Source organism: Mus musculus, chromosome 16 (genome assembly GCF_000001635.26).
Source record: "Mus musculus strain C57BL/6J chromosome 16, GRCm38.p6 C57BL/6J".
Classification (NCBI taxonomy): Eukaryota; Metazoa; Chordata; class Mammalia; order Rodentia; family Muridae; genus Mus; species Mus musculus.
Window position 1 is genome coordinate 22,590,381 of NC_000082.6, and position 24,796 is coordinate 22,615,176.

General features: G+C 44.7%; 1 protein-coding gene and 1 non-coding gene across 8 annotated transcripts in view; one reads left to right on the forward strand and one right to left on the reverse strand.

The window, feature by feature from the left end:
- Dgkg (diacylglycerol kinase, gamma) overlaps positions 1–24,796 on the reverse strand; it is a 190,735-nt gene that overhangs the window by 123,813 nt on the left and 42,126 nt on the right. For all 7 annotated transcript variants that reach the window (XM_017316851.2, XM_017316850.2, XM_030248917.1 and 4 more), the window contains exons 3-5: positions 20,399–20,475; positions 10,059–10,224; positions 9,454–9,507 (exon numbers count right to left, since the gene is read on the reverse strand). In XM_017316851.2, coding sequence (XP_017172340.1) covers positions 9,454–9,507; positions 10,059–10,224; positions 20,399–20,475 — 297 coding nt within the window. The remainder of the gene's footprint in view (positions 1–9,453; positions 9,508–10,058; positions 10,225–20,398; positions 20,476–24,796) is intronic.
- On the forward strand, positions 14,946–15,052 carry Mir6362 (microRNA 6362). Its single transcript, NR_105781.1, has one exon. It is a non-coding gene; the product is annotated as a microRNA 6362 (primary transcript).

Below are 24,796 nucleotides of genomic sequence, written 5' to 3' on the forward strand. Positions count from 1 at the left end.
TTATCTGAATTTGTTAACATTTAAAAACATATTTGAAGTAAATAGATTTTCATCACATTCTTCTTTCCCTTTTGTACCCCAACTCCTCCCAGAGACCCCCCTTCAATACCTGCCACACCTTTTGTTTTTTATCATATTCTTTAAAATTTATAAAATATTATAGCAATAAAAATGAGTATTTTAAAAGTTGCTTGATATAAAACAATCAATTGAACAGCCTTATGTAGATGCTTGTCTACAGCAATACTGAAAATACATATGTTTTTCTCAATATAAATTTTAGATAACTCCAAATATATTAACTGTATGATATTTTAAAATAGTATTTCACTATTAGTTTTTTTAATGAACATAAATAGATGAAGTATTTTTGTTTGTTTGTTTTGTTTTTAGTAGAGCTTAAAATCTTGGTTCATACTGTGATAAAAACCCAAAATAAGAACAATTTTTGGACATTTGAGTTCATTGTAATAAGGCTGTACTTCAATGTCCCTCACATCACCAAAGGATTTTAACTCTATAGTAGCTAAGCTAAGAGTTGACAGTTCTGCGCCAAGGAATGAATTGTAGGCACGATTTTTGAATACAGATTTCCTGCTATGGTCAAAGCTATTTGATTTGAGTGATTGTCATCATTCTCAGCCAACAGGGAACAGGTTACATTTGTTTAAGAAATGGTGTGAGTATTGAGATGGTCTATCCATGAAGTTATTCATCAACTGTTTCAATGAAGAAAGGTTCTGCTTGGAGGGTGGCACAGACGTTAGATGAAGGTAAGATTCTGTTTCCTTGGCTGTGATGACTTTGAAAAGCATTCATCTTAGAATAAGAGTAACTTATAAAGTTCTCTTCTTCAAAATTAATACAATAATTATAAATATCAAGCAAAGCATTCAGTCTCTCTTTGCTATTCTTTTACAAGCCACCTCCCAAATTAATTGTCTATGCTTCTTTTGGCTGTGTAAATAATTTTGAAATAAGTAAGCTGTTCTGAAAACCATAGTATAGTGTAAAAACACCAAATAAATAATACTACTAATAGAGAGACTGAGATAGGAGAAGCATGATTTCAAGACATTTTGTGGCACACAGCAAGACCCTGTCACGTACAAACAAGCAGAAAGTATATATGGGTTGTACAATATTGGTTCTATTTCTCCCATTACCAAATTGAGAGACCACTGGATGACAGCCAACAATGTCTAATTCCTCATATTTTTGAATTTTAGTCTATTAAGATATGTTGGTAATATTAATTTTCATATTAAGAGATATTAAGGAAAACTGATTGTTACTTCCTGTTATTTTTGTTGTTGGAGGTGGAATTATGCTTGTGTGGGTTTGTTGAAAGATTACTTTCTTGCTTCTTCTAGGGTGTAGATTCACTCCTTGTGTTGGTGTTTTCCATCTATTATTCTCTGTAGGGCTGGATTTGTGGTGTAATTCTGATAGGCCTGCCTTATATGTTACTTGACCTTTTTCCCTTACTGCTTTTAATATTCTTCCTTTGCATTTGGTGTTTTGATTATTATGTGACAGGAGGAATTTTTTTTTCTGGTCCAGTCTATTTGGAGTTCTGTAGGCTTCTTGTATGTTCATAGGCACCTCTTTCTTTAGGTTAGGGAAGTTTTCTTCTATAATTTTGTTGAAGATATTTACTGGCCCTTTAAGTTGGGAATCTTTGCTCTCTTCTATACCTATTATCCTTAGGTTTGGTCTTCTCATTGTGTCCTGGATTTCCTGCATGTTCTGGGTTAGGAGCTTTTTGCATTATGCATTTTCTTTGACTGTTGTGTCAATGTTTTCTCTGGTATCTTCTGCACCTGGGATTCTCTCTTCCATCTCTTGTATTCTGTTGGTAATGCTTGCATCTATGACTCCAGATCTCTTTCCTAGGCTTTCTAACTCCAGGGTTGTCTCCCTTTGAGATTTCTTTATTGGTTCTAGTTTCATTTTTAGATCCTGGATGGTCTTGTTCCTTTCCTTCGCTTGTTTGATTGTGTTTTCCTGTAATTCTTTAAGGGATTTTTGTGTTTCCTCTTTAAGGGCTTCTAGCTGTTTACCTGTGTTCTCCTGTATATATTTTTTTGTTTTGTTTGTTTTTTGTTTTTCAAGACAGGGTTTCTCTGTGTAGCTCTGGCTGTCCTGGAACTCACTTTGTAGACCAGGCTGGCCTCAAACTCAGAAATCCGCCTGCCTCTGCCTCCTGAGTGCTGGGACTGCCCGGCTTCTGTATTTCTTTAAGGGAGTTATTTATGTCATTCTTAAAGTCCTCTATCATCATCATGAGAAGTGATTTTAGATCTGAATCTTGCTTTTCTGGTGTGTTGGGGTATCCAGGACTTGCTATGGTGGGTGAATTGGGTTCTGATGATGCCAAGTAACCTTGGTTTCTGTTGCTTATGTTCTTACGCTTGCCTCCCACCATCTGGTTATCTCTAGTACCACCTGCCCTGGCTATGTCTGACTGGAGCCTGTCCTTCCTGTGATCCTGACTGCGTAATAACTCCCCAAAGTCAAGCTGTCTCTGTGATCCTGTGATTCTGGGATCCTGTGATCCTGACATCCTGGGTGTGTCAAGCTCCCTCTGGGACCCTGAGATCCTGGTGTGACCAAGGTTCTGTGATCCTGTGATCCTATGATCCTGGGCGTGTTAGAGTGCCTGGGAGTAGAGCTGCCTCTGGGTGTTGTGGGGCTGGCTACGGAGTTTGTACCCAGGGTCTGCTCAGGGCATCAGCCCAGACAGACTGGAAAGAACCCATGCCACTGGTCTGGTGGAGTTCCTGCGTTCCTGAGTCCCATTGGTCCCAGTTACTCCCAGTATTGGGACCTACAGGTAATTTTCTATTGGATAAGACACCAGGATGAGGTAACATAAGTAGTGAGGTAGGGAGACTGAGATGAGATTACTAATACAACCAAACTATCAAGTCATTCCTGGAAGAAATGCTATGTATGGAAAGTCTTTACAGTGATGTGGAAGATAAATGGCAGCATGGTCCTCTGCATGGGGAATCCCCAGGGCCCTGGATTACTGCCATGTTCTCAGATTAGTTATCCATTAAAACACCATCAACAGCTTCCATGTTTTCTCCAACACAGAGTCTCGTGGACCAGATGTGCAATCCCACCTGATTCAACAAGTGTAGAAGCAAATGTTTAGAGGACATTGTCTTTCAAGTAGGGCCCTTGAGAAAATGGAAGAGACATGAGAGGCAAGATGCCCTTTGGGACTGCCACGTCTTAGTATTTGGAAGAACTTTCCATGTTGTATGGAGGGAGGAGGCTCTAGCAGATCCTGGCATTCAAGGAGAGTTAAGGAGGAGATGGGAGCCTGGGAGCCCAGAGTGATTCCAAGTCAGACTGGAGTCCAGGGAGCCACACAGACACTAACCCAGAGACCTGTAGAAAGCTCCTTTTTAACCAGGGCAGCCTCCGTCACTTCTTCAGCTCAGTGGTGATTCTTCCTCCCTCGTGAGGAAACTGCCTGAGGCCGGGGAATGGTTAGGATGGGGGTAGGGGAGCCCAGGGTGGGTGGGTGGGGATTTGGGCAGTTTGGTTAGGATGTGGGTAGGGGAAGATGCAGGATTAGAGGGACAAACTCTGACAAAAAGGTCAGGACTGTTGCTCAGCTTCATCAATGGGTAGAAGCCCTGGGAATCCACATGTTACTAGGAGAGTTTAATTTCTAGTAACCACATGGTGGCTCATAACTATCTATAACAGGACCTGGTGCCCTCTTCTGGCATGCAGGTGTATATGCAGATAGAGTACTCATAAACAAATATCTTTAAAAAAATAGAATCCTACCCAAGCTATTTTAAAAGAGCAGCGTTGCGTCAAGGCCCCAATCAAAGATGTCACAAGAGAAGAGGGTAGACTTCAATATTCTTCATGACACAGATGCAGAGGCTGCACAATGTTAACTCTAACAATGTATAGTTTCCTATAAACTGAAGTGCAGAGTGCCTGGTACATTATACCCAGCATTCTGTTCCAAGGTGTTTCCCCAAGGGGAATGAAGATTCTCCCTAAAAAGGCTTATGAAAGAATATTTACAGCAACATTTGTAATAATCTCATACTGGAAACTAACCAAATGTGCCTGTCCCAACAAGTGAAATAATTATGGAAACTATATGCTGGAATACTAATGAATGGCCCAAATACGTTGACTATTAATATACACAAATGATTAAATATCAAAATGATTATGTCCAACAAAAGAAGAGCTAAGAAAGGGAACAGAGCATGGCCATATGGCCCAGTGATATTCATAGTGACAGAGGCAGATCACAGGCTGCATGGGGAGGGGCAGGGCTGGAGAAAGGACTCATCAGGAAGTTGCTCGTAGATGGTGGATGTGTTCATTCTCCTGGTGTGCAACTGGCTTCTGCGGATGCATGCACACTCCAGAAGGTTCTGATCTCACACTTTTACGCCGACGACAGTTCAGAGATATCTATGTAAGGACATGACTATGATTTTTTTCTCCTGAAGATGGTTGGATCAGTAGAGTTCTGGGTGGGTTGTGACGCACAGCTCTCGTTCCTAACAAGGTTTAGTTTACTCTTGCATGGGGGATGCTCTGATCCAGGAGGCTTAACCCAGATTATCCCATTAGTGTCTCTCCTTCTCATGCTTTCACATGTGGGGACTTCAGGCTGTGACATCTGCCACCCCATTAACTCCCAGGGTTGATTTGGCTGATCTGGCTGGCTAAGAGGGTGTCCCCTTCCTCCCTCACCGCACCATGTGTGTCCCTCCTGAAGCCATGCATTCAGGGAACAGGATGACCTTCCCTGAGTGGAGGAGGACTTGGTCCCATCCCCTACTCCATGGAACCTCCAAACAAGCTCTCGAGGTCCACATGTGAAGTGCCCAAACCTCCAGTCACCTGACAGTGACTGAGACAAACGGCCTCTTCTACACCACTCTGGCTCTGTCACCTGGCACCCTCTTGTAAGCCCCTTCACTGGAGGGACCTGTCTGTTCTGTTTTTGGTCACAGTCTGTGTGGTACTGGTTGACTTCCAGCTGTGGCAGAGAAGAGAGTTTTGGGACCCTAGCACTGGGTTTGCACTAAATGGTGTGTGAATTTCTCAGGTAGACTTTCTCTCCAGACTCAACCTGCTTTTGTTTAAACCTATTAAAAGAGGTCATTGCATTACAACTGGGTCTTACCCCAAGCCTTGAATGACAGGGGTATTTGTAACTATAATGTTAAATGAAAATAACAAATCTAAGTTCAAAATTATATATGGTTTATTCCAAATTATGTAAGAAACCTATTGGGAAAAAAACCATATGAGATCATACACACTTAACTCTAAATATGGTTGAGCTTAATTTTCTTTCTTTTTTTTTTAAAGATGGAAAAAATTTTTGGAGCAGTTTAGTTTTCTAGCAATACTAGTGGAAGGTACAGAGATTTTGTTCACATACCCTGTGGTTCTCTGCATCCACATACCATCACGATCAACATACAAAGTTCTGTATGTATCCTAATTGGTGGCCCTTCACTGACACACCATTGTCACTCATAGCCCACAGCCAACAGTAGTGATTACTTGTGGAACTGTGTATCCCATGGGCCTGGACTAAAGGCTGAGGCCACTGCAGCACCTAGCAGAGAGGTCTCACCACCCCTCAGTTGTTCTGTGTTTGGCTAGTCATCTCTTCACCCCGGACTCAGGTGACCACCAATATTTGTTATCTTTGTGGCTTATTGTTTCTCTCTTTTTTTGGGGGGGATTTGAAGGTTAGCCTTCAAATTGTCTACAGTATGAGTATAGTGCTTTTATAACTGAGAAAACAAAGCAAAACCAAACAAAAAACCAAGGTATTTCTTTTAGATATTCAATATTGTGCATCGGTGAAAAATCTCAACAGATTAAGAAATCCAATAGAACCCCAAGGACCAAAATTCTTCCTTTTCATCTCCTGAGGTGACACGATGATGGTGACTCTGGGGGGCTTCGAGTCAATACTTGCATAATGTGAAAGACATTTTCTCTTGCCCTATTCTGGGAAGAGGGAGCTGAGACAGGCTGTGCTACATTTAAGTGTAGAAAATGCTGTGATTGGTGGAGGCCATGTCAGTGGGCTGTGCTATAGCTGAGTGTAGAAAGTGGCGTGGTTGGTGGAGGCCATGTCAATCAGAACCTAGTGTCTATAGACTTCTACTTGAACAATAGGAAAAGCCTAGGGTTTCCCAGAGCTGGCCAGATCACCATCTGGCATCTACTTGGTCCCAAGTCTTTTTTTTTTTTTTTTTTTTTTGGTAAACAGGGGCATTCATTAAGCCATCTGTTGATGGTGACCTAGCAGAACATGGATTATTCTTCTTCAGATCTCCAGTTTAAAAAAGAAAAGAAAAGAAAAGAAGAGAGAAGAAAAGAAAAGAAACAGAAAAAGTTTAAATATCTCCCTAAGCCCCAAATTAGATAATTGCCTTTTGTTATTTAACCTGTAGAGCCTGGTGTTTTTCTTTACCGTAAGCAGGTGAACTGGTACTTGACAAATCAAGTCTCTAGGAGGAAGTCTATGGAAGTTTCTCTTTGAGACACAGAATAATAGAGCTGTTGCGAATGACCAGGGCCATGTCCATCTCCAGTACTGTCACATGAACTACAATACAGTCATGTGATCTCCCCTTCGTGAAATCCTTCCATGAGCCTCTAACGTTGTTTTGGGCTTTAAGGCTTGAAATGCAACCTGAAGGTTCCTTTGGAAGTTCCAAACACCTGGGGCTGCGTGCTTCCTTGCTGGGAGTTTAAAAATCTCAACACCTTGCCCTCTTTCCTGCTGGGAGAATTTTTCCTGTCAGAACTTGCTCCTATGAGATGTAAGACTTACCTACCTATGTCTTGAATTTATTATCCACTAGGAGAGTGAGATCTACTCTGGGCTAGTAGAGCTGATACAGCGCTGTCGGGAGGAGGGAGCTGACAACCTTCAAGAATCTTGCCCTACAGCTGCCATCAAAGGCATCTGGAAGACTCGGATTCTGAGCTCTACAGCCCGCCTTGACAACCTTCCATTTCTGAAGCGTGCTCTGCCTCCCATGTATAATGTCACTTTTCTCTTCTCCCTCATCCTAGTCTCCCATACTCTCCCTCTGTCTCTTTCCAGTTCTTCTTCTCCCCTGCCTCTTAAAGACTTTACGTATTATTTTTAATTATGTATAGAGTGCGTGTCTGCACGTGGATGTGTGCTCGTGAGCACGTATGCCCATTCTGGCCTCTGATCCCCTGGAGCCTACATACAGCCACCTGTGGGTGGTGAAAGTGAACGTAGTTCCTCTAGAGGAGCAGAAAGTGCTCTTAAACGCTGAGCCATCTCTGCACTCCTTCCCTCTTCTTTTTAGGTGGGGTCTCCTTGTTGCCTGGGCTGGTCTTGAACTCAGGGGCTCACATGATTCTCTCATCTCTGCCTCCTGAAAAGTTGGAACTACAGCATCTGGCTCCACAGTGAATTTAAAACAAACCCAAACTAACTTACCAGTCCTTCTGCCAAACACCAAAAGCTTTATGATGCTTCTAGTTTCCCTCTTGGGACCAGAAAAGAGACCGACCAGGGCTGTAGCTAGTGTCCACTGGAAGAGACTCTCATCCTAACTCTCTGCTGAAATTGTTCCTGTTCTCATCCAGCTGCGGTAATTCTTGCCTACTTTGTCTGACAAATAATTGAAAAATATAACGGAACCACATCCTCTCTCCTCAGCGTTCATCCCAAGAGCTGGGACTCAACTTTCTCTGTGTATAAATTGTTTCAACAAGCTCCCATGCGGTAAACAAGGTCTGACCCGGAGTCTTTGTATTTGAAACTTCAAGAGCTAAGTACAGAATCTGCAAGTCCATTAGAACGAACGCCAAGCTGGCCCAGCAGGAGACTGAGGCTTCAGACTCACGGAAAGTCTGGCTGAAGCACAGAATGTTCATCTAGGGCAGTGAGTCTCAACATGTGGGTCGTGACCCCTTTGAGGATGGAGCGGCCCTTTCACAGGGACCATTCACTAAGACCATTGGAGAACACAATATTTACATTACAATTCATAACAGTAGCAAAATTACATTTTTGAAGTAGCAATGAAAATGACTTTATAGCGTGTGTGTGGGGTGTCACCACAACATGAGGAACTGTTATTAAGGGGTGGCAGCATTAGGAAGGTTGAGAACCACTGCTTTAATTGTTAATATTATTGAGCATCTGTGGGGCCAGGAACTGTTCTAAGCCTTTAGACACCTGCTAACTCATTCAACTTGCATAATGATGCTTGTTATCATCCTGTTCTACAGAGGGGGACAGCAAAACACAGACATTGCCCAGACACACCCACAGCTCTCTGCTGGGAATGAGGTCCAGATCCTTAGCTAATATGTTCTATTGCCTGACCCAGTTTAGGTGGGGAGCCAGCAAGGCATCTTTGTTGGACATGAGAGCAGATGTCAAGGAAGGTGAGCCCTGCTCTTTCCAGTACCCAGGTCTGTCCAGACAGAGCCCAGGGAAGTGGCTTCTCGTTTATAAACGTGTCAGGGAAGATCCCAGATCTGTTGCATCAGAGTCGGGTCAATGGACCATGGGTACTACAGCAGCTCCACCGTGAACTTGGCACCTTTGCATGGAGCAAATCACGTGGTTTGCATCTCGCTTCCTCACTGTGTGCAGGTCAGAGATCAGGGATTTGAGGTTGTACAAGTCTGGATTGAATCCCCAGCCCCACAAGTCTTTTTGGCTCTGCTGTGTGAAGCATCATACATGAGAAGCTCAGAGGAAAATGAAATAAGCGAGTATCTAGCAAACAGCTCATCAAAACCAACGTTTGCTGGTTCCTTTGGGCAATTATTAAAAACCCTCTAACTTGTTAAAAAATGAACAGGCACATTCCTTTTTCTTAAATTAAAATTTAACTTAATTTTATGTTTGTTTGTTTGTTTTTGTTTTTTTTTCCCCACATGCATGCCTGGTGCCTGCCCATGGAGGCAAGACAAGGGAAGCAGAAAATTCCAGACCATTGTGAGCTGCCACCCCGGGGCTCAGATTATAATGAGGGTCCTTAGCAGGAGCAGCCAGTGCTCTTAACTGTTGGAGCATCCCTCCAGTTCCCCATTACATTTTTTGTTGTTCAGTCAGGACATACCCTTACACACCTACCCTACCTTCTCCAGCCATCCATGGGTAAAGGACAGAATCATGCATGCTTATGCCTGAGAACAAGATGTTGGCAAACACTCCCTCTCCCAGGCCTCTGGAGAAGGTTCCTCTCCCCCTTAGCAAGCAACTTGTCCAGGATAAACATCTGGCAACCTGCCCCATGTCTTGACCTGCTTTGTTCCAGGACAAGGGAGATAAGAACCTTTACTGAGCCATAGAATCCCCCAATTATATGGATAGAAAGGAGCTGGACATGTAGCCCCTCCTCCTCCCCCACATCTCATGTCCCAATGTCTTACCAGTGTCTGGAGCACAGGCCTCATCTGCTTTGGCAGCATTATCCGAATTATAATCTAGGGAACAAAAAGAAGAGTAAAGGCCAGTCCATGACCCACCCTCAGACTCTTAGAGGGGCGTCTAGGGAACCTTCCCGTGGGCTCTGGTTTGTGTAGGATGTACTGTAACCCAGGATTATTGTCATCTTGGCTCATGGTCTCTGAAACTCCAGTAAGACCCTGGCCATGACTTTGTCTCCTCTGACAGTCCCTGATTAGTCCTGTCTGGGACAGGTGCCAAATGTGCTCTAGCCATACACCGAAGCCTTCTTGAAAGGCTCTTATTTTCCTGCCACTTGTTAGTTTGTGGCTCCTCTTGCCCCATTCCACTCTCTGACCCTGGGTGGCAGAATTGCCTCCTCTTTACTCTTCTTGTTGAAGGGCTCAACAGACACAAGTTCCAGTGAGAGTCTAGAAAGAGGGAAGTCTCTACCCCTTAGTCTTCCTTCTGCTTCCTCCTTAAGGAAGTTACTGTGCTCAGGTGCCCCTTCAGTGTACTGCCGATGCCCGTTGCCAGTGGCTATAGCTATCCAGCATCCTCCCATCTTTGGGAAAGCTGGACCTTGTACCTGAGACATTGGGCTCACTACTGCTGGCCCCCTCCTTTGGATGGTCAGGTGTCTCTTGTCTGGGCTTCTGGCTGAAGGCCAGGAAGAGGTGTGTGCTCAGTGGCTGAGGAAGGTCCACCTCCAGGTATGCCCTCATGAACAGCTTGAAGACATCATAGCTAATGGGCTGAGAAGGGCAAGAAGAGAGAAGTCAATAGCGGGAAGGGAGAGGCTGTGGAAGGAAAGGGTAGGGTAATGGCTGGTGAGGCAGGTCAAGTGGGAGCGACGGAAGTGAAGCAGTTGGTAGGGGCAGGAATGAAAAGACCAAAAGGAGACAGAGAGTCTGAGGAACAGGAAACAGGGGTGGGATACAAACAGAGAAAACATGGTGGCTCAGACACAGGAGCAGAGTAGGGTTTGTAATAGGGAATGCTTCAGTATAAATTTGGATTAAAGGTGGGGGTGATATCCTCCCTGAGGCTCAGGGACTACTGTGAAAGAAGATAGAGTGTAAGAGTCAGATGTTGGGGTGCACTAGAATAAAACACTGCTCTCCAGACATTACAGGAGTCACTAACTCAGTAGTCTTGATTGCCTGCACAAGACCCGCATAGGATCAAGCCAGTTAACATTACAGAACTGAGGAGATGGGCTCATGTGTCCTCACCCCTAGCTAAGGAGATATGGATAGCCATTGGCCTGTTGGGGAGTAAGAATCAGTTTTCATTAAAGGTATGGTCCCCAGTAGGTCTACTATGCTTCGGTGAATGGTCCTACACACATGAGTATATGGGCAGCACAAGCAGGACTTAGTGGGTCATCAAACAAGAGAACACTACCTTGCAAACAAGAACACAATGCTGCAAACAAGAGAACAATATGTTGCAAAGGGTTGGGAGAAGTAGGGGTGGATCTCAGAGGAGTTGGTGGGAGGAGTAGGGGAGAATTGTTTCTGGAAATTTTAAAAGGAATGGCAAGTTCCTACCCTATACCCAGCTATTCTCAATCCCAGCTGTCTCATCAGCCAGCTCTTACCTCGTGGAGACTCTCTGACTCAGAGCTCCAAAATCTCTCCACCCAGCTCACTAAGTTTCCACTGGCATGTTGCTACCACGCTAGCCTCATGCTTCAAAACCCCAATGGCCTTTGTGGTGCACATCTGGCAAACCCATGCTTTGCTGCTGTACCTTTCTCTCTTGAACCCAGTTGAAACACCACCTTCACCACATGAAGGAAAATGTCACACAAACTTAGTTCAGAAACAAGGGTAACTCAATCACTGGGCATAACAACTAGAATCCTAATCTTGTAAACCATATTAAATTTAAATCCTCAGGATTCTCCATATAAGCCAGGAGACACTAGTAGCTACCTCTTGCCCTCTCACTATCCCTGTCCAAAAAGCACATAACTCTCTCCTGCTTCCTCTCTTTCTCCATCCAACCTGGAAGTCCCGCCTACTCACCCAGTGATTGGCTCCTTAATTCATTAAGGGATGGCTCACAAGAAGTCACCTGAGTATATGACTCATTCCTCATTCACAGCCCCTCCCAGGAGAGCGGAATAAGCATCAAAATACAACCAACCCTAGGGCTGTCCACAACAGAGGATCTCAGAGGAGTTGGTGGGAGGAGTAGGGGTGGGGGGTATAATTAAAACATGTACGACATAAGTATGAAATTCTCAAAGGATTAATAAAAGGTAGTGTTCATAAATAGTGAGCTCTAGGGATCTGCCTTTGTCCAGGCACATGTGAAGGCTTATGGACCAAGAATTCAGTCAGTGTTTGAAAATTCTGGTTAAGATGAAGAAGGATGCTGTAGAGAGCAGGAAGGAATGAAAGGTTCTTTAGTGCTTATTGGGATGTTTTTCTTATTCTTGAAGTCCGGCCTCAGAAAGTTGGAGAGATTGGGGAGTAAAGGCCAGGCTCAATCCTGAAATGCTTTTATAATTCTCATTTTCTCTAGACAGATCCCGAGATGAAAAACAATTGTGTGTGTCTGGCTCAGCGGTGACCCCAAACATGTCATCGTGAAGGCTTTAGGCATGGAGGGAAGCAGGAAGCTAAGGACAGGCAGAAACCAGACCCTGTCCCTGTTGTCTCTCTCAGAACGCCTGGCACCTGGTCCCAGGCTTTGAGCATCCACGCCTTCAGCAAACACTCACCAACAATAACAACACCAGTTTGCTATGAGTCATCACTGGCTTGTGCTTTCACGGCGTTGGTTGGGGCGTCATCAAATCACGGAAGCTTCTGGAAACCGTTTGAAGAAGTGCTGCCCCAAGAGCTGCTGTGCTGGCTGCTGTGCATAATAACAGCCAGGAGAATAGAATCCTGCTTTGGAAACCTACTTGGTGCTGTCTGGAAAATGCTGATAGCATTTAACCGCGTTCATGTTCTAGGGATTCAGTAAGCCTTCCCAGAATCAGGGGCAGACTTGCATGTGCAGAGTTAGGTGTGGGCTCTGTTGGGAACTCACAAGTGATCTCTGCTTAGTCCAGATTAAAAGAATGCAACACATGGATGGTTGGTATTTATTGTGACAGCTATTAGGCTCTCAGTGTCCCTTTTCTGTCCCGAGTCTCTGAGTCTTGGCTGCACTCTCTGTCTGTAGCTTTAATTTTTCAAAGCCTACTTTTAATGATGGTTTTAAAATGCTTTAACCTCCCTTCTAGCTCACCACCTGTTTAGAAGGTGGAGAGTCCTTCTGTGATGGATATGGAGTCCTGTGGGGATATGTACAGGCATGCTGCGGTCCGGCAGCTCAGCCAAACCGGTGGTGGAAAAGAAAGGGAAAGTGGGGGAAGTGGACCTGTTTAGAAATGGCTCTTTGGAGCAAATCTCATCTGTGTTGTCAGGAAATCAGTAATTCAGTTTATAGGTCAGTAGCGGCAGCTACTTGCAAACACTTCATGGATATACTAGCAGTCCAGTTCAATATGGCGGCAGCGGTGGCATGATCTAGCAGGAAGAGTCAGGCCTCAGGAAGAGTCAGGCCTCAGCAAAATCGGCACAAGTCAGCAGGAGAGACCAGGATCACCAGGAACACCAGGAAAAGTCCTCCTCTGTGCCTCTCTCAATGAAGCAAAGATCAGCAAAGCCTTAAGACCAAGAAGTGCTTAGCTATGTAAGCAAGCCAAACTCAGCCTCCATCACTGTCTGTTGAGTCCTAGTTATACTCCCTCAAACATCATGTCTCCTCCATGTGACTTGCCTCACCATGTATCTTGTCTCAGCTGACATCACTCTGCCAATCCACCAGAGCTGCCAGCACACCACCAGAAGTTTCTTGGTGCATTTCTCTCCATGGAGTCCTGACAAATGCAGCTCAACTACACAGTGTAAGGAGGACCAATACATGTGTATCATTAGTGAAGAATCCTTCACCTGTTCTTTCACGTGCTTGCTTTAGCAGAGCATCCTTTCACCTGTGTCCGATTCAGGAAAACACTCTCCTTCATGTGTTTGCCCCAGCAAAACACCATCAGACACAACTTCACGTCTGTCTCTATAGCTACAGTATCATTACCCCAGACCACCCATCTGTTTGCATCCTCTGCTCCTTCCCAGGACCCAGCATAATTTCCTCTCCTTTCCAGGTGTCACCGTCCTCTGTGACCTTGCTTCTGTTGTCATTGTCACTGATGGCATCTTCTATCACTTGATTGTCTTGTACCAGCAAGAACTTTGTCCTAAGGAAACCCTTCCTCTCGTCACCTTTCATTTCTGAAAAAAACCTGCACTGGCCTTCCTTTCCCTCTGAACTCCATTCTGTTTGGGTTCCTGCCTCTTGCCTGAGAAATTGCTTCCTTAGAGGTCCTAAGCATAGTTGTCTGCTCCTTTGTGAACATCCTCAACCCAGATCTCTGAAGAATTTTACCCTCTCTTCTTGAGGCTAATTCCCACATAGTGATTTTATTTTGATACCTTTCATTCCCTATTTTGATTCAACTGAATCTCTGCTAATGGCCTTGCTGTTCATTCTTTTATTTCCAAAGCTTGTTTGCATTATCTTTTTGCACCATTTAAACTGACAAGTACCAGTTTAAACTAGTTTTGAGATAGTACAGGGCAGAAACTATCAGGATGAAATGCTTCTGAGAAAGCAGGAATTAAAATGAAAGTTTAGCGGCTGGCTGTGGTAGCGCACACCTTTGATCCCAGCACTTGGGAAGTAGATGGAGCAGATCTCTGTGAGTTCAAGGCCAGCCTGGTCTACATAGTAAGTTCCAGGGCAGCTAGGGCTAGGTAGAGAGAGACCCTGTCTCAAAAAACAAAACGTAACAAAAAGGTTAGCTAAATAAACTCTACTAGAATATGGTGGAAACAAACAAAAACCAAAAACCAAATAAAACCAACAAATCCAGAAGGTCTCTTAAGAAGATCCATGGCAAGCCACCAGTGTGAAGTTCCCCAGAGCAGACACAAGATGCCCACCAGGGAGAAAAACAATGGGCTGGACATGTCTGAGTAAATTATCTTTTATTGCTTACTTGTAATTAACATATAAAGAATTAGGTTTCATTATATTGTTCTTTGATTTTCACTCTTCTCCCTCATCCCCCATCCTTCTTGGTGTGATCTCTCCCCTCCTCTCTGCTCCCATGATGTCATGTGAGACCTTTTACTTTGCTTTCTCAACACTTCTTGCTCCCCTCTTAAGATCTCTGATCTGATTTCACAGTCTATAACCAACCTCATAATCCCTCATTTCATACACAGAAACACTGTAAGTTTGGGATTGAGTAGGAGAGAGAATGCATAAATTTTTTTTGTCTTTCTGTGTCTAATTCACCTCACGTAATAAAATATTTTCCAGATTCATCTATTTTCCTATAGATTTCATAATGTCATTTTTCTTTACAGCCTAGTAAAATTCTATTGCTCATATAGGCCACATTTTCATTATTCATTCTTTTGCTGGTGGGCATCTAGGCTAGTTCTGTTCTTGGGCTGTGATGGACAGGACAACAACAAGCAGGGTGTGGAGAGTCCTTCTGTGATGGATATGGAGTCCAATGGGGATATGTACAGGCATGCTGCAGCCAGGTGGCTCAGCCAAGCCCCACCTCTGCTCTCAGCCATGTGGTGCTCCCTCTGTGGTGCTCAGCACTTACTAGTTCCTGGCCAGAAGAGCTCAAGCTCCAAGCCTCTCTGGCATCCCCCTTAGTTGAAATCCTATTCCTGACTGCTGTTTCAGCTAATGCCAATGATGCCATTCCAAACGCAACTTTGATCTCTCACTGACCTGGAACTGGTTCTTGTCCTTTGCATAATTAGTTGCAGTACCTGCCACACATACACACTCTTCTAGGGCCATTTCCCTTATGCTATTACCAGAGTCTGACTTCATTTCCATGTATTTTAGCCAGGTCATTGAAGTGCCTCTTTTCTTAAAAACTTATTTATTTAGTTAAAAGAATTATTTTATGTGTCTGAGTGTTTAACCTGCACGTACATGTGTGTGCCAAGTGTGTACCTCATGTCTATGGAGGCTAGAAGAAGGCATCAGATATCGTGAATCGGGAGCAATAAGTCACAGTTGGTCCCGAACCACCATGTGGAAGCTGAGAAGAAAGCCTGGGTCCCCTGTGAGAGCAACAAGTGCTCTAAACTGCCGAGCCATCCCTCCAGCCCCTGCCACTGAAGGCATCCGCCCTCCCTCTTCCATCTGTTGCTCCTCCCATCTGCTATACTCAGCCCTGTCAGGTTGATTTTTCCCAAAGCACAACTGTGAGAAGATTGATTTCCTACTCAAAACGTCTCGAGGGCTTCTGATTGCGCACGGGAGAGTTGACTTCTGCATGACTGGTCTCCTGTGTTAGATGACATCACACGCATACAGAAGAGGAGCTCAGGTGAACCAAGGGAATAGAAGTAGAAGGTTAAATGTATATTAATAGATAAGTAATGCTGCTATGGTCCAGTTAGTCATGCTAGGTATTTATATGTTTTCTGGGACCTTTGGAATTCAGAACCTTGTCTATAATTCCACCCCAGCCTAGAAGTGGAGTCACTTCAAACGCCCTGCCCATCTGACATTTTCTCTTGTTATCTGTTATGTACATATCCTGTCCACACAGTCCCCTAGTCCCCCCCCCCCCCCCGTAAACTCCACAACCCAACCCTTTAATCCTTAAAAGTCTAGCGATGCTTCAAAGCCCAATCCAGCTGACACCTCTGCCTGAAGCCTGGTGGGATTTCCTGCATCTAAATTTCTTTAATGTGCACTTTGGTTCCTGTCTTGTGAAACTCATGGTTGTTGTTCTGGATTAATATAGCTAGTTGTTACGTGTTCTCAGACTAGATTCAGAGCTCCTGGATGATAATGACAATGTCTCATTTCTTTTTTTTTTTTTTTTTTTTTTTTGTCTCATGAACTATTCATCAAAATATTTTCTGATAGATATTGGCTTCAAAGTTTGTACATCAAAGGAATGGCCTGCTAGAATGACAGACACAGTGATGTGGGATCTAAATATGCATATATGGTTATATGGGAGGAGATGGAGGGAAGGGGGAAGACAGAAAAAGAGAAGTGGAAACAGACAGACACACAGAGAGAGGGAAAGACAGACACATACAGAGAGAAAAAGAGAGGAGAGGGAGAGAGAGAGAGAGAGAGAGAGAGAGAGAGAGAGAGAGAGAGAGAGAGAGAGAGAAGCCTTCTGAGGACAAGGCACAGTGCTGGCCACCAATGGAGAATATTCTGAGTCAGGCAGAGACTCAGCGTTCTAGGTACACAAGTCAAGGTATTGAAATGACTGTCATGCATGGTCAGCAGTGCTGAGTGACACAACACAGGAACAGGCACATGTTAAGAGACCTTAGAACGTTATGATGAGCAAATTCATGCCTACGCATTCATGGTCCAACACCAGCATCCTGTAGAAAACGGAATGGCCTAGAATCAACATAGAAGATTTGAATCTGAAATTCCTCAGATGACCTGGGTCTTCTTATGCCCTGGGGGAACTTGTCCCAGCCCACTAGAGACAGGACTAACCAGAAGCCAGATCTTTGGTTGCTATTGTTTTTGTCCCAGGTCATGCTGGGCTGGTGGTGCGCTGCCAGCCACTCCCTCCAAGTACCACACGGTCTGTGAGCATGGGAGAGAGATTGCGCTCTCCTTTAAAGGTGAGACACAGGTTAGAAAGCCCTGAACATGCACTGCTCAAGAACAGTGACTGCTTGGTAAATGTCTAGTGGGTGACCGGGTAGGGAGAGGTTGAGTATTATGCCCAAACTAGACACCAGCCATTAGGAGGCTCAATGGTAAACAACTAACACTTCCATCATTCATGTTCTCTCAGGAGCTGCAAATCCATGAAGCAACCAGCCAGGCAACTGCTACTGCTGAAACCTGTTTTGAGAGGACCTGTTAGTTCTGACCCGGGTCTAGAGGGAGGAGAGAAGCCGGAGAACTTGATGTGTGTCAGGCATGAGACAACGGCGTGAGCTAGGGCTATAATTCACTTCCCGAAAGCCGGCTCTCAGCCATCGTGCCTACTGCCGAGCTAGAACTTGTGCCTTGTGTCTGAGGACCACTGAGTCACCTGTTTTGCTCTGCTGGGCTTTCCCCTCTCTCTAGCTGTCACCGATGCTCTTCTCTCCAGAGGGTCTCTTGGCTATAAAGGCAAGGGCACGCTCACCTTGGCCAGACCCACCACTCGGCAAATTTCCATTTCTGTTCCAGCTTCTCCAGCAACCTGCCCCTGCCCACAGCTAACTCCTTTCTCAAGAAGACATTTTAGCAACAGGAAGCCATCAAGCTCAAGGGAAATGACACCCTTGTTGTTTCCCCAACCCCATGGTGTGACATTACACCTACCAGAAGTCAAGCACACTGTGTGAGAGAATACAACCAGAGTGGCAGGGAGCTCCCCTGGGGATGATGCAGGGCCAGACACACAAAGAGAGAGGGCCAACCCTGACGGGTGTGAGGGCGGCTGCATACTCGTGATAGACAAGCTCCCAGCTTCTCAAAGCTCCTGTTGGCCTTCACACCCGGTGGTGGCCCTGACCAAATTGTTTTCCTCCCACACACCAGCCCCCAGGCAGACAGGCCCCCCCCCCCAGCCTTTGTTCCCTGGTTTTGAAGTTGGAGGCAGGAGGTGTGGGGCAGTGAGTTCTTTAGTGCTCTGCATGGCTTCTCAGGAATGCTCTTTGAAGAGCTGTGGTAGCTTTCTGTTCTGTCAACCGACCTCCCACTTCTTTCTCCCAGTGATTGGCGTTTTAGGCCAGTCCCTTCTCAGGTACGCCTTGAGAACACAGTCTCTGTGGATTCGTTCCTGGCAGCCAGTGGAGAGAACCTTGGCTCAGGTTTGCTGAGCCTCTTCCCTAGTTAGTTCTGCCGAGCTGTCTGTCACTTTGTTTGTCCAGTAAGTCTCCATAAACTGAGCCCGGAACAGAGGAAAGGAAGGAGGGTAGAAGACATTCTGGGGAGGGGGACAGACATGAAGTGATAAAATGTCCTGTAAAGTATTCAGTGTGTTATATTTGCCTCTTTTAATTCACTCACTGACTACCTTCAAACTTTTAATATTCTCATTAGCTTCAGTTCACCGATGAGAGGACTAAAACTCAGTACAACATCACAGAGGACCACATTGCTAGGTGATGGCCGAGGTCAAAGGTTAGCCTAAAACCACATGATTCAAGGACTGAGACTCAAACTTAATCCGGCCAGCACAGGTAGAAGCCGTGATTCACGATCTTTGTCTCCTCGGCAGAGCCCAGCACAGTGCCTGCATACCTAAGAAATGTTGATGCCTTGAACGTCAAAATGGGAAGAGGCCTCACATTCATTTACCCATTCAAAAAGTATTTGTCAAATGCTTGCTAGGAGCCAAACACTCTCCTGGGTTCTGGAGACCTAAGCGGTGAGCAAGTATATTCTAGTAAGAGAGACAGGGGATTAATTAAGTGGATTAGTTAGCATGATGGATGGAGGGGGTACTGAGAAAACAGAGCAAAACAGTAGGGTAGCGAGTGTGATGAAGGAAGCCTTCACAGTTGGGTAAAGATGGTGGCACTCACAGGGAAGGTGGTTTGAGCGTCCACTTGAAGGAGGTGGAGAGAGAGAGAGAGAGAGATTGAGAGAGCATGTGTCAGAGGACATCCCAGGAGAGGAAAGGCAAGTGAAGTGTGCTGAGGGTACAGAGCACCAGCTTGTCCAAGAGCACCAAGGAGGTTAGTATGGCAGGAGGGACTGAGAAGCGGGGAGTAGCACAGAGGCGGGGAGTAGCACAGACGAGGTCTAGTCGCCGTGGGTGGGGACTGTCTCTAGCACTGTTCTAGCAGGCTGCGCAGGGTGTATGTCAAGAGTGGACTCCAAGGACAGGAGAAGAGGGGAAGAGCCCTGTGAGGACACTGTTAGGGTGCTGATGGAGAGGGTCATGGAGCCAGGAGGCAGAGAGGTGTAGATAGATGCAGTGGAGTTTCCTGCTGAACTGGATGGGGAAGTGGGAGCAAAAGTAATCAATGTAAGACAATGTAATCAATGGTGATTACGAACTCTTGGGTTGATGGCTCAGATTATTAACCTATTGTTAATTGGGTTGCCATGGCCTGACTGCTGGAGAAACATGTTTTACAGGGAAAGACTGGGGACATCAATTTAGCTCGTGCCTAATTTTCAAGCAGAAATGTCAAGGACAGGAGAAAAAGAAAAACCCAGGAGTGTGGTGTCCTGGAATCAAATGACAAACTGCATCCAATGCCATTGAATGCCACCACTATGGGCTTCAGTCACATGACATCTTGACTAGTGGTATCCGTGAAGGAATGGGTGGTACACGCTGCTTGAAGGATTCTGGTGAAAGGCAAAGAGAACTTGGAGGCAGTGCATACAGGCACATACACATATTCTAATAGAGGAGAAATAATGCCCTTTGTGTCACTGGGAAGAATCTAACGTGTACAGGCAGACTGCTGGGAACAACATAGGGAGAATGGGGCAAGGATGGGTAGGGTTCCTGATTCAGAAATGCACACCAATAATCCAGACAAGGGAGGGGCAGTATTAGAGTCAGATCAGAGCACAGACAGCTCACCCACGGTGGCAGCACAGGGCACACAGGTGAGGGAGCCTGCCCCGGAGTTTGGTTTCTGTTTTCTCAGTTGTTAAGGGAGGATGAAGAGAAGGGGAGGAGCAAGAGCCGTGAGCAGAAGAATCATGATGGAGTCTTATAGGACAACACGGGCCTGTGAACGGAATGGCCAATGCAGATGGCGTGAGTGGCTCACTTGAGACTGGGAGAACAGAGATCTCAGAGCAAGGTCTTCAAGACAAGTGAAGACACCAGCAGGGGGAAGCTGGAACACAGATATAAAAGACTTGGAACGGAAATGTTCTTACCTTGTGTGGGTCATACTGCCTGAGGCTTCCACCTTCATTAAACTCAGCCAATACATCTTTTATCTTTTTGGAGGAATCTGGAGAGACACAATCCAATGGAAGACATAAGGTAAACTGCTAATGAAGCTCAGGCCAGGCCAACCCCAGTATGATGGAGCGTCCTGCAGGGCCATAGGGAGGGGGTCCTGTCTGTTCTCACGTCCTTCCCAAATCCCCAGCCTCCGTGGTGTGTGTGTGTGTGTGTGTGTGTGTGTGTAGGTCAGAAGAGTGTGTCCAATCCTCTGGTGCAGTCATTACAGGTGGTGTAAACCACTTGATGTGTATTCTGTGAACTAATTTAGGTTCTTAACCTCTGCTCTAAACCTCAGAGCCATACCCCGAGTCCTTGGTGTTTCCAAAACACCCAGGTGATCAGATCCTGGCTGGATTTGAGAGGATTTCCACTCTCACAGAACCATTTCTCCCTTCCCTTGGTTCCGGCCCCTGGTGATCTGATTTACCCAATTATTTCACTATTTTCCCAGCTTTTTAGTCATCTAAGGTATTTCCAGATTTTTCCAGACATACTATATATTTTCCCATAGCACGTTTCTCTGCCTTTCATACTTCCCTCAATATTCAGTGTCCTGTCTACAGTCAGCTCCTGGTCAACTTCCTTTGGGGCAGTTATTCCCACCTCCATGGATTACTTCCAAGCTCCAGCATGGCCGGCACCCAGCTCTGTTACAGCATCATCACACATCAGTCTACTGTTTATTACCTTGTCTTTCTTGACCCTTTCTTTGAACTATGTATTTTAGGAATAAAAATGGACTTGCTAAATTTATTTACATTTATTCTTCCTGGTTCCTTTTGACCTCTTTCCTTTCCTCAACGATTTGATTTGGGGACCAGAGATTTTTTTCTTTCTTTCTCCAGGTTAAAAAAAAAGAAAAGAAAAGAACATTGGTATGGGAGATAGCTCAGTCAATGGGGTGCTTGCTAGCCTTGGGGGCCTAGATGTGACCTAGAGAAGGAGGATACACCTATAGGGCAACATCCAAGGGTGACCTCTGGTCACTGTGCACACACGCACTCACGTGCATGTTCACCTACATGAACACACATGCACACACAAACATGTGCATCCCACCCACAAAGCACATGAAGGGTGCTGTGTTAGACAGCAGGAGTTTCTGGGGCTTGAGAAGCCTCTGGTACAACGGAGGATGTCTGGGGTGCTGTAACAGCTACTGGGTCTTTCCATATAAAACCAAGATCTGACATAAAACACATTCTAAACATGTAGACGAATGTGTAATCATCTGCATGGAATCTATTTATTTATTTAGACTCAGTCTCAAATGTCCTAGGCTTGCTTCTAACTCAGTACGTAGCCATCCCAGCGTTGGCCTTACAAGCTTGTATCACGATCTTGGCTTCTGAGTCAAAGCTAACAACATTAAAATTTTTGTTAGCACTCAGGAAGGGAAGGCAGGATGGTCAGGAATCAAGCTGGCTTTGGCTACATAGTGAGTTTGACCCTGTCTGGAGTATGTGAGATAGTGTCTCAAAAAACCTGCCAAACCAAACCAAACCAAACCAAACCAAACCAAACCAAACCAAACCAAACCAAACCAAACCAAACCAAACCAAATCTTGAGCTGAGTGTGGTAGTGTACACCTGTAATTTCAGGATCCGAGAGGCTGAGGCAGGAGGATCAAGAGTCTCAGGACCAAGAGACCCTATCTCGAACACATAAACAAACAAAAAGACCTCCCACACTTTTCAAAACAACAACAAAGCACATAAAGACCCCTCCATCCCCACCCCCTCAAAAACAGAAAGAAAAAAGAAAAGCATTTCATCTATTATAGTCAGTGGGATGCGTGGGTGAGCGAGGTTCTGCCCTTGGTGCTGAAACCCTACTAAGGCAAGGTGCTTCCTTCCAGCTTTTCGATCCTGACAACTCTGTTCCCTTTTCCTTAATTTCTATTTCCCGTCTCGACAGAAAGAATTGAGTTACTCATCCTGACACAAAAAAAATTAACCCCAATTATGTCTTATAATTAACCTGCTTGATTTAATATTCTGCAGCTGCTCTACCGTATTTCTGACAGTGAGAAGTTTCCTCTGGAAGTTGAGTCTCTGACCTCTGCATGTCCCTACCTCACTGCTCCCTGTAGGTGACATTTGCTCAGAAGGGGAAATGGATATTTAGGGTATTCAGGAAACATGGCGATTTAAAATTTTCGTTACCTATGGAAATTAACCCAGAAGGGGCTGGAGAGACAGCTCGGCCCTGAAGAGCACTGTCCACGTGCAGGCAAGATGCTCATACACATGAAACGAAAATAAATCTTTAAAAAGTTTCAGAAACTACAGAGAAATCACTGGTTGTTGCCTTTCAGGAATTTCATAAGAACCGAGGACAAAAGAAATCAATAATTGTCATAAAAACACATCAAGTGTGTATGTGTGGTTTGACATAGCAGACTGTGAAAGAAACCAGTGTTTCTATGACCCGTGCTTCCCCTGCCTCCAGGAATTGTGGGTAATTAAAAGCTTCTTCAAGCTTCATTATTGCTTCTATTTAAACATCCGAGTGAAGGATCCTACCCGGGCTGGGCTCTTCTCTGTGGTTTTGCTGACTGGAAGTCTATCAAGCAGAAGTGATAATCACTGCAGGATTGAAGCATTTTGAAATGCTACTCAAAAATGCTATGCTGCTGTTGCCTAAAAATGGAAATTTCTTTCTGAAACACAGAACAGATGTTGAAAAGCTAATAGCTCAGTGGGATCAAGGCAGCAGATGGCAACAATTTAGGTTGCTTCCATTCAGTTCAGAAAGCACTGTGGGTAGTAAGAGGTTTCGAGGCACTGTAAAAGGGCTGGTGGGGAAAGGGTTAAGCAGTGTGTTGCCTCTTGTTAAGGACATTTACCTGTGAACTCTCACAAACGCTCTTCTGCTAGTTTCATACAAATAAGGTGATACTTCCTTCAGTCTACAAACGACAAAGTTAAATCCTTCAGTCTACAAACGACAAAGTTAAAACTCATAAAATTCATGTGACTTTGCCAGCCAGGAGCAAGGATTTCAGGGGTGTGTTTGGCTTAAGAGTCTATGTCCTTTCTCCTCAGCGTGATCCATTATTGCTTAGCAAATATTTGCTAACACAAGGTCAAGTATGACTGTTGTGGTGACAAGGCTGGTACCAAATGAACAAGAAGTAAAGTCAAGCTGAGACTGAGGTTCATTCAAGTAGGGCTGGCTCTGAGCTACCCTGGCGTCTGAAGCACCTGAGGAAGATTTTATTTTCTGTGTGTTTCTTTGGTTTTGTTTTTCTGAGATAGGTGTTCTCTGGGCTACAGTCCTGGCTGTCCTGGAACTTATTCTACAGACAGGCTAGACTCCAACTTGCAGAGATCTGCCTTCCTCTGCCTCCGATGTACTGAGATCAAACACATACTGCCTCTCCAGGTGGATATGAAGTTGAAGGACTCTTCCCAGGAGACAGAGTGAACAGAGATAAAGGGCTCCACTAAACATCTAGAAAAAAGTTACAATCGGAGCATACATTGGGGCCAGGTCTATGGAGATCTTGAATGCTAATGGAAGCTCATTGGTTCAAAATCGTTACAGGTGTTTTGAATGGTGGAGCAACTGGCTAGGATTCTGTTTTCCAAAACCCACTCTTGAACCTGAAGGGAAGAGAGCTGAGAAGTAGGCCAGAGCTCAGTCACACTCCTAGTATGTTTTCATTATCGCACAAGCAGCTATATAATTTAGGGAAAGTCTGCATTTTATGATCTGTTTTAGTGGCTTGCTTTCAACTCAGCTAAAGTGCCAAGATCTAAACAATGCAAATCTGAGAAGCAAATACCTTACTGTACCTTCTATAAGGACAGGATAAACGCAGTACTTTAGCTGGGAATCAAGGGTTAAATTCTATAGAACCCATACTCTTTAATATCATTCCCATGTTAAAAACTCCCAAGTTCAACTTAGCAGAATTTTGACCCTGAAGTGTGATGGTTCTATTTCCAAAACCTGCTGTGATACTTACATGTGTGCATCTATACATACATACTTATCAAATTTCACACTTAACAAGAGCTTAAAAAGAAAAACGAAGCCAAGTGTGGTGGCGCACATCTTTAGTCCCAGCACTCAGGAGACAGAGGCAGGCAGATCTAGAGAGTGACTTCCAGATCATCCAGGGCTACACAAAGAAATCCCATCTTGAAAAAACACCACCAAAAAAAAAAAAAAAAGAGAGAGAGAGAGAAAACCATCTAAGATACTTAATCAAAAGCCTAATATTAAATGAAAATAAATCTCTCGAACCACCCAAACTGTTTATGATTAATTTCCCATCAGAGCCTTCCTTCTCAAAAATGATTTCACTTCACCCTAT